This window comes from Neodothiora populina, assembly GCF_041146345.1.
Source record: "Neodothiora populina strain CPC 39397 chromosome Unknown canker_contig_7, whole genome shotgun sequence".
In the NCBI taxonomy this organism is placed as follows: domain Eukaryota; kingdom Fungi; phylum Ascomycota; class Dothideomycetes; order Dothideales; family Dothioraceae; genus Neodothiora; species Neodothiora populina.
Window position 1 is genome coordinate 589160 of NW_027191415.1, and position 9519 is coordinate 598678.

The following is a 9519-nucleotide window of genomic DNA, read 5'->3' on the forward strand; positions in this document are numbered from 1 at the left end:
TGAAGAGGGTTGTACTCATGGTAGCCGACTACTCCTTTTCATGTGGATGGAGCTCATGTCACAAACATTCACGTTCCATGCCTGCGACAAAGGATAGCTGACTCTCGTCAGGACAATCGACACCTCAGGCAATCGCGCATGAGAAACACGTCAGCCTCTTCATAAGGCCCCGTAATTGGTCATTGAAGCTGGCCAGCACATCGCCGCTTTACACCTCACTTTCGTCACACATTGGGTATCCTGTGACCGAGTACCCTCACTACTAGTGATCTTGCGCAGAATCATGCCTAAAAGTTTCACCTGATTGGCTATTCACAAGAGTCATACATTAGACAACGGTTTGAAAGTCTTCTTCAGAAAATCTTCAACCACCGCCTACAATCATACACGCCACACACACACATACAGAACCACAACAAGATGACTCCTGACATGATTTTCAAGGCATTGGTGCCCCCAGCACCCAGCAGACCTCGTATCATGACAGGCGTGGCTTGTACGTTCCTACCGTTGGCTTGTATCAGTCTTGCATTGCGTATTTGGGTCAAGGTCAAAATGCTCAGATCTTGGGGCTGGGACGATTGGTGGGCTGTGGCAACCCTGGTGAGTGTGCATTCTCCCTCGAGTACCTATGACTGCAAGCTACTAGCACATTAAGAGGGACGAAGTGAGCTAACATAGTGACTCCATTCAGGGCTCGTACGCTGCGGAATGCGGCGTGCTCATCACCATGGCAAAATTGGAGCAAGACGGAGTGCAGATCTTGTATAATTCGAAGCTGATAGCAGTGGTAAGCTTTATTCAAGCCCGGGTGATTTTGCAAGCTAACAAACGGTTGCGCAAGCTCATATTGCCTGAACAAGCTCTATACATTGCCGGTACCATTACTCTCAAGTTCTCTCTATCGGTCTACTACCTCCGCTTTCTACGCGAACGCTGGCAAAGATACACCATCATCTTTGCAACAGCGTGCTACACGCTGTTCGCTCTTGCGCTGATTGGCTTGGTAATCTTCATGTGCGGTATACCTTCATGGGAGGAACTGGAAAAGACTTTCACGCCGGGCCTCTGCGTACCATTCCATGTCTTCAAGCACATTGCCGTTGCACATGCCGTGTTGAACTCACTCATCGACTTCATCTTTGCTTTGTTCCCCATTGGTGTCCTTTGGAGAAGCTTCCTGCCACGACCAACCAAAATCTCGGCTTGCGTGCTCATCGGACTTGCAATTTTCAGCTCCATTGCTAGCTGCGTCAGGACATGGTACATACCTGGTCTGGAGCCCACGCCGCGCTTTTACAATACTAGTACTAATGCGCTCATATGGTCAGTGGTGGAGCCTGGACTGGGCATTTGCGCCGCTTGTCTTTGCACTCTCAGGCCACTGTTCAGGAAGTGGATGGAAGGTGTCAAAGTCATAGCATCGAGGGGCAGAAGCCCTTCTGGCAAGGGCAAGCAGAAGGGAGGCGCAGCCGGGATTCTGGTCACCGAGAGCCTTTTCAAGGTATCGCATAAGCTCAGTAGCGACGCGGCGAGACGTGAGGCAGAGGAGTTTGAACCATCCAAACGTCAGACTTGGGATCTCGAAAAGGGGATCGGAAGGGGAAGAACCGTCACTACAATTGTAGGGGATGCTACCTCTACCGAAGATACAGAGATGGTGGACCTGAAGGATATATTGCGACGTTGGTACTCATGTCAGGCGGAGATCTCTCGCGGTCAGGAAGAGATTGTATAAGGAGGTCTGATGACGAATCTCCTGGAGGTGACCAACAGCTAGGTGTCTGAACGGGCTGCAATGCCGGTGCTTCATTCCATTCCTTTTACATCATGTATGTGTTCCTAGCCACTCTCTTCTCACAAAAGATTACGATTTCTTCACATGACATTGGCCAGGGCGATGCACACGGACGATGCAGTGGGGTCACTACTATACTACATACTGCATAGACTGGTCTGTTGGAATTACTGAAGGCGCATGCTTTTGTAAGTCTATCTCACGCAGCCTACACAGTCGCAAGTGGTACCAGCACCTCTACGCATGACCACCCCTTTGCGTGGATCTATGGCTCCTTAGAGCCCAAACCTCAGGACGAGCATAAAAAAAAGAAGGTGGCTGGTACATCCTCTTAGTGCAGTCCAGTAGTGCGCCTGCCGGTGCTTGACAATAGCATCGACAATAGCATCACTATTAGTGCGGCGTGCAAGCCCCCAGCCCCCTCAAGTAGCTACTATTTGATCCTCCCTACTCTCCTGTCTCTTCTTGTTCCTCTTTTCCTCATACTATCATATTCTCTGCTTCTTCGTTAAAACTACTGTTTCGTCTGCTGGTTCAGACAAGATCTTCTGTTTATCCTTTCTCATTCTGCTACAGCACTATCTCTAATTGATCGTTCTAATCCCGCTTTTGTCATTGTCTATCTATCCCTTTCCCACCACTCATACAGTATGTCGGACACTTCATCCCTGGAGGACTACAAGTTGTCCGCCACCGCAACAAGACTCAATATCCTGCGCAAAGCAAGAAGGAGGCAAGAGAGAACCCTCAATCCCTTTCGATTTATGGACCTCCCTCTGGAGCTGAGATTGATGATTTACCGAATGGTACTCGACTTTGGCAGTATCGAGAGATACTTTGAAACATACACCCAGGGCCTTGTTGCCAGACAGGTGGCCAGGTACAGGAACCCTCCTTTCGTTCTAAAGGCATGTCCTGGAATCCTTCGGGTCAACAAGGAGATCTCACGGGAGGCTCTCCCCGTTTTGTACAGAACACCACTCAACTTCTACCACGGCGTCATTGGCGCCACCGTGACTTCGGTCATCAGTCCCCATCTGCTGCGCAAGTTGACCCACGTCACGGTCACTGACGCAGGCGTCAGTCTGTCCAGAAAGGATCTCGCCCTGGTGTTCCATGGCATCCAGCACCTCCTCGACCAACTCGCACGTATCTGGCAAGACGGCCACAGCCTCCGAGTCTTCAGTTTTATCGTTCGCGCCGACGACTTCAATTTCCACTTGATCAACTGCGCCACCGATCCGACTGTCTCCTGCGGCATCAAGAAGTTCCTCGCCAACTTCAAGCGCTCGGTCGGCCGCCTCCACGGCGTCGAGCAAGTCATGCTGGACGCCGAGATGCCCGAGGAATCCAAAGAGAACATCATCACCTCGATGACATCTCCAGCCCAGACCTTCTTCAAGCTCCCCCTGAACCTCCGCCGGTCCATCTACCAGCAAATCGTCGACGTCAACGACGCAAGCCAGGGCGCACTCGAGACCTATATGACGCAGCTCAACACCAGCAGCCGTGGCGACGGCACCATCCCCGCTCTGCCCACCCTCTCCACGCCCCCAATCCTACTAGTCAACCACCAAATGCACGACGAGATCAAGTCCGTCATCCGCGAAACACCCCTGACGGTCTCCGGACGCATCCACCCGACCCTCGTGCCCCCACCCCTGACCTCCTTCATCAGCCCGGCCATCCTCCGCTCCATCGACCACCTGAAGCTCGACTTCACGCACTGGCGCTACGCGACACTGATCCCGTCCCTCGTCGACGTTTTCGTAGCGCGCAACGCCGCCGACGACCCCCTCCGCTCGTTCGCGCTGCACTTCGAAGACAACAACCATGTCTCTGTCGCTGCTGAACAGAGGGATATGACCGTCGACGGCCATTACCCTGATAAGCAGCTCGCGCATCTGCTCATGCCGCTCGGCAGGCTCAGGAATATTCGCAGTGTGTGGTTCGGCGGCGAGGAGCTGCCTGATTGTTTCATCGGTCCGTTGATGGTTAATATGCAGTTGGGGGTCGGCGCTGACGGCGTGCCGTATATGGCCAAGAGGATTCGGGGGAATGGTGCTGCTGCTGCCGGTGTTGAGTGGTTGGGGGCCTGAGGGAAGGAAGGGATGGAGGAAGAAGGGAGGCGGCTGATGCTAACGCTCCTGACTAGAACGGGTGTAGCGAAAGGAGAAGAAGAGGGCAGTGCTTGATGACATCCGGTCGAGTGAAGTCAAGCGGAAGTGAACGAGCTTCAGACAGGATGCGCATGGACGGACTGGCAGGACAGAGAACCTGGCGACAAGGGTAGTGGTCGTAATGCCGGTGGTAATGTCAACGGTGTTTCACTTTGATAGTGACTATAGCGGTAATGGTAGTAGTAGTGAGGACGACGGTGAAGCTGGTACTTTACTCTTAATTGAATCCACTTTCACCTTCTGCTCAGTCTCAATTCATTCCACTTTCATATCGTCATCGTCACTATCACCCTCCAATATATCAACAATCACATTCACTTGTTGGGGTTCGCAGCGATTTACTGGGGATCTTTTCCGTTCAAAAATCACAATTGCATTCACTTCTGTATGTCTACGAATCTCATCTGTCACTGTGATATCCCCTCGCTTGCTCATTTAATGTTTGGTCGGACCTCCAAGCAAAACTCCCCGCCACGTTTTTCTTCCTAAAGTAGAGAGTAACATGCAACCGATTCCAACGCATTTCTGCGTATAATGCAATCCTCATGGTATGAAAAGTCTCCTTTTTTGTGGGTATCTGCAGGAGAGAAGAAAAGGGAAAGAAAAGAGAAGTGATCTGCCCCGCCGCAGAAAAGCAAGCTCCATACGTCCAGCCAATCTCGACTCGCGTGAAGACCAAGCCAAGATTGGCCTATGAGAGGAAGGTGATAATCCTCTAGATATCGAAGAAACTGGCGTCGAAAGCGCTGCCGTCATTCGGTCCTCCCTCGCCCATATCGTCGCCGAAACTGCCCATGTCGAAATTATCGAAATTCATGAGCGCGTCGAAAGTGTCGTCTCGTGGTTCCTGCTGTTGCTGGTCCGTTGTTGTCGTGTCGTCTGCTTGCGTCGAAGTCATTTCGTTGGAATTATTGTCATTAGTACCGAGCATATTGGCGTTTGTCTGTTGGGTGGCCTGAGTCTGTTGTGCTTGAGTTTGGTTGTTGTTCATGGTTGTATTGTCGTCCATGGCGCTTCCAAAGTCTGGACCGTCTGCCGAATCAAAAATGTTGAATGAGTCCTGATTCGCCGCGTTCTGCGCTTGTTGGCCTTGCCTCTGCTGCTCGGCGGGATTGGTCGAAGCATTGGCGTATGATTCTAGACCAGGGAGCAGAGAAGATATATTGTCGTTGTTGTCATCCCCACCTTGCATGCCGGAGTCACCACCGTCAAAGTTCGTGAGGTCCCCAAAATCAATGGTGTCGATGTTGTCGTCGGCGTTAGCGTTACTCACGACATTCTCGCCGGGTCTAGAAGCTGTCTGTGACTGATCTGGAGCACTGGACGTAGAAGTGGGTTCAGTCTGTGATGCCTCTTTGACTGATGGTGTCTGCTGCACAACATCCGGGCTCGGGTGAGCAGATGGATCATTGAACAACGACTCAAAGTCGAAATTGCTATAAGTCCCTGTTGCAACGTCGGTCTGATTGTCACCTTGGTGTTCGCCAGAAGGAATCTCAATCTGCATAGGATCTTGTTGACCCTGCTCGTCATTCTGCTTGGTTTGCTCCTCGCCCGATCCTTGGTCAAGGGACTGGCTCTGCGCAACTAGACCGGTCGACTCTTGCGCGCTTGAGGTTTGACCTTGTGGCGATAACTTCGATGTTTCATCTCCAGTCATCGACACATCAAGATCCTGCGCGTCTGTCTGATCGTTGCCAGACGGGTTCGCAGTATCTACTTCACCATCGCCACCCGTTTGCTTGCTAGTGCGGGCATCCGACTCTCGGGATTCGAGCGCCGTTCGACACACCGCCAAATCGCGTCGCATAACCGCCCTCGCAATAGCCTATCAATGACAGATTCGTGAGCTTTGTGCTCGCAAATAACAATGTCATTGTGTTCAAGCGATGAAACTCACCAGCTCGGACTCTAGCATGTCAAGAGCATCATGAAAACTACCATCCGCACCCAACAAGACCTGTCTCAGCCGAGACGAGTTATCAACAACGCCATGGGTCTTTCGGCTCTTCACCCTACCAGCGAATATACGGCCAGTGTGTTCCAACTATATTCCACAAGTAAGCAATCCATTCGCAATCTCCTCAGAGCGGGGACAGTGCATACAACTAGACTGAGCTGAGCTTCAAGTTGATCAAGGGGTGAAGACGCGGCTAGAGGCTGCTGTTCATCCATGGTTGGCCAACATAAAGCGATGGTATGTCAAACGAAGCACGCGAAGCACACGAAGCACGGCGGTTAAGGATGTGACGCTCGAATGACTCGGGGATCGCTTTCTCGAAAGGAACCAATAAGAAAAAGGCTTCGGCAGTCACTGGCGAGACATACAGGAACAACGGGTGGTGTGGTTTGACGCACAAAGTTTCGACCGGCTGTTGAACCCTGCGGCTCTGCTGTTGAACCCTTGAACTCTTGAACTGTGACGCTAGCGCGGCGAGCGCGCATCGAGAACTAAAATTGCACAGGACTCTGTTGTCGAGTGGAAAGCAAGCCCGAAGCACATGGCAAAGGTCCGGCGTACGGAGGTAATGTACGGTACGGTAGTATGCTTTAGTGAGCATCTGGCAAAAGTTTAGAGGGACAGACAGGTACTTAATGTGCTTGTACTGTGGATTGGGTGCACAGATGGAAAGGCTCGGGTCGTCGCTGCCTTACTGTAATTAATTGTTTCTGATGTGATCGTCTGCTTTCTTTTCGAATTTCTACCCTTAATGCAAAGCTGTGCGTTCACCGGTTGGTTCACCCTTGCTTTGCCTTGCTTCGCCTTGCTTCGCCTTGCTTCGCCTTGCTTTGCCTGCCTGACCTTGCTGTTCCCTTATCTTCTTGCTTGCCGTACTGGACTGTATCGCACTGCGCATCTTACCCTTATCCAGACTTACCCTGAACCTGCAGTAGTAGCACTCTGCCCTGTGAGCCAGTTCTCGCCTTAGCTTCCCTGGCTACTGTGCCACCGTTTCCTTAGAGGTACGAGCCCTTTACCTGAACCTTCACTTTTGCCCTGCCTAGCTGTACCCTGTTCTCTGAGCTAAGCCCTGCCTGTCCTGCCTGCCCTTTCCATGCCCAGCTGTGCTCTCGGCGCTCCGCTCTCGAGACACCTCCGTGACCGACCTTTACACACCTTTACACGTCTTTTCTCTTCTCACTGATCTTTCTTGTCACATTTACATTTACTTGTTCCCGTTGACTCAAGCTGGCAGAGCCGCAGGAGCCAATTTGTTCTTTCTCCTTTGCACTTGTCTTTCCTGTCCCGCCTTGTCCGACCGGCCTCTCGACTTTGTCTATTTTCCTCAAAATTCAGACAGATCTCAGCCATTTGCATTGCCCTGCCTGATTGCTCTGCTTTCCAGCTTGTCTGCCAATTTTTCCGGCTCGTCCACATTGCTTGAAGCGCTTCGACCTGTCCCTTGATACCATCCATCCTATTTCCCGACTTTTCTCAACCCCTTGAGCTTCTTCCATCTCGGCGCCAACACTCCTGCCGAAGTCATTCTCCGTCTGTTCGCTTACCTGGCCAATTGTTTTCTATCCTGCAGAAAGTCTTTGGGCTTCCAAGTGCAGAAAGGCTCGCACCCTCCTCTTCCACCTCCTCTCCATCCAGACTAGGACTAAATTCATCCTACGGAGCATTCATCTCTCGACAATCCATCCTCACTACTCACCCACCCCACCATACCCGCAATGGCCGACATGTCAGGCGTTACCACTTCTCTCCCGCCCCACCAGGCCGGTGTAGCACCGGGTCAACCACCTTACAATGGCTCTCATATGCCACCACCCCTGAGCATCCCTCAAAACGTCGGTCCCGCGCCCACCGCAGTCACCTCTCCCGGCGGCAATGGCATCATGTCCCCCAACAGCGCTGGCCCGCGTCGTGCGGCTCCCGAGCCAAACAAGCGTGCTTTGTATGTCGGAGGACTGGATCCAAGAGTTACGGAAGAGGTCTTGAGGCAGATTTTCGAGACAACTGGCCATGTTCAGAATGTCAAGATCATCCCCGACAAGAATGTGCGTGCAGATCTACCAGTGAGTCAAAAACAAAACATCTACTATATGGCGATTTGACTCTTTGCCCCCGTTTGGCTTGACTTGTTGGGAGAGAAGACGTGCGCATCTGATTGCTACTCACATGTGATACCTGAGATTGATCAGTAACACATGACTTGTTTGTCACTTGCTTGGGAGAACACGGCCTCCACTCTCTCTCATTGACCATGATAGTCGCAACTTTAATCTATAGCACAACACTCTGCATTCACAATCTACTTTGACAGATTTGCTGACCCACTTTCTTGCTATCAGTTCCAAGCAAAAGGACTCAACTACGGCTTTGTTGAATACGACGACCCTCTCGCTGCGGAAAGAGCCATGCAGACCCTGAACGGCAGACGTGTCCACCAATCTGTAGGTTTTCGAGACATACAGACGACGTAGCAGCCATACTGATGACATGCAGGAAATCCGCGTCAACTGGGCATATCAGTCCAACAACACGAACAAAGAGGACACCTCGGGCCACTTCCACATCTTTGTCGGTGATCTCTCGAACGAGGTCAACGACGAAGTCCTCCTCCAGGCCTTCTCCGCCTTTGGAAGCGTATCCGAGGCACGTGTCATGTGGGACATGAAGACTGGGCGCTCCCGTGGCTACGGCTTCGTCGCTTTCAGGGACCGCGCCGAAGCCGAGAAGGCTCTCAGCTCAATGGATGGCGAATGGCTCGGCTCGCGCGCCATTCGCTGCAACTGGGCCAACCAAAAGGGCCAACCTTCTTTCGCACAACAACAGGCCATGGTCCAGATGGGGATGACTCCTACCACTCCTTATGCTCAACACCACCAATTCCCCACCGCCGGTGTTCAGTCTTACGAGACAATCGTTGCACAGACTCCTGGATGGCAGACCACTTGCTACGTCGGCAATCTTACCCCTTACACCACGCAGAACGACCTCGTTCCTCTATTCCAGAACTTTGGCTACGTCACCGAGACTCGTTTCCAGTCTGACCGTGGATTCGCCTTTGTCAAGATGGACACTCACGAGAATGCTGCCATGGCCATCTGCCAGCTTAACGGCTATCAAGTCAACGGTCGTCCATTGAAGTGTAGCGTCAGTATATAACACATCAAGCACTTGAGATGACGGTAATGCTAACCTTCATTACAGTGGGGCAAGGATCGCCCACCAACTGGTCAATTCGATGGCTACTCACCTGCCACTGCTCCATCCAGCGGATTCCCTCCCACTCCTCAAGGATACGGCTTCCCTCAATACGGAGCCCCTGCCCCCATGTCTCCCCAAGGTTAGTCTTCTATAGCTTGTTCGGCGAGAGCAGCGCACTAACGTCCATATGCACAGCCGCTACCCCTACCACTCACTTTGGCCAAGCACCTGCACCGTTTGGCGCTCCCAGTATGGCGCCCTACGGCCAAATGCCTCAAAGTGCGGGCGGGTTCGGTCGCGGCGGTCAGGCTCCTGCGCCTTATATGGGCGCCCCACAACACGGCAACTACGGCGCCAACGCGTACGGTGGCTACCAGGGCTAG

The 9519-nt window shown here is 52.3% G+C and overlaps 3 protein-coding genes across 4 annotated transcripts; 2 read left to right on the forward strand and 1 right to left on the reverse strand.

Annotated features, from left to right (window-relative positions):
• Nucleotides 1-420: 420 nt before the first annotated feature.
• AAFC00_006268 (uncharacterized protein) lies at nucleotides 421-1738 on the forward strand (the record flags this gene model as incomplete). Its single annotated transcript, XM_069346198.1, has 3 exons — nucleotides 421-603; nucleotides 695-790; nucleotides 845-1738. 3 exons carry the CDS (start codon nucleotides 421-423, stop codon nucleotides 1736-1738), a joined length of 1173 nt encoding a protein of 390 aa, XP_069197409.1.
• Nucleotides 1739-4693: 2955 nt separating this feature from the next.
• On the reverse strand, nucleotides 4694-6153 carry AAFC00_006269 (uncharacterized protein; the record flags this gene model as incomplete). Its single annotated transcript, XM_069346199.1, has 3 exons — nucleotides 4694-5806; nucleotides 5879-6025; nucleotides 6085-6153. 3 exons carry the CDS (start codon nucleotides 6151-6153, stop codon nucleotides 4694-4696), a joined length of 1329 nt encoding a protein of 442 aa, XP_069197410.1.
• A 1503-nt stretch (nucleotides 6154-7656) lies between these two features.
• On the forward strand, nucleotides 7657-9519 carry AAFC00_006270 (uncharacterized protein; the record flags this gene model as incomplete). Of its 2 annotated transcripts, none has more annotated exons than XM_069346201.1 (5): nucleotides 7657-8001; nucleotides 8278-8379; nucleotides 8432-9082; nucleotides 9140-9275; nucleotides 9332-9519. In XM_069346201.1, the coding sequence occupies 5 exons, from the start codon at nucleotides 7657-7659 to the stop codon at nucleotides 9517-9519; spliced, it is 1422 nt and encodes a 473-aa protein (XP_069197412.1). The 2 variants fall into 2 exon arrangements, with proteins under 2 accessions (XP_069197412.1, XP_069197411.1); XM_069346200.1 differs by having other exon boundaries at nucleotides 7657-7983.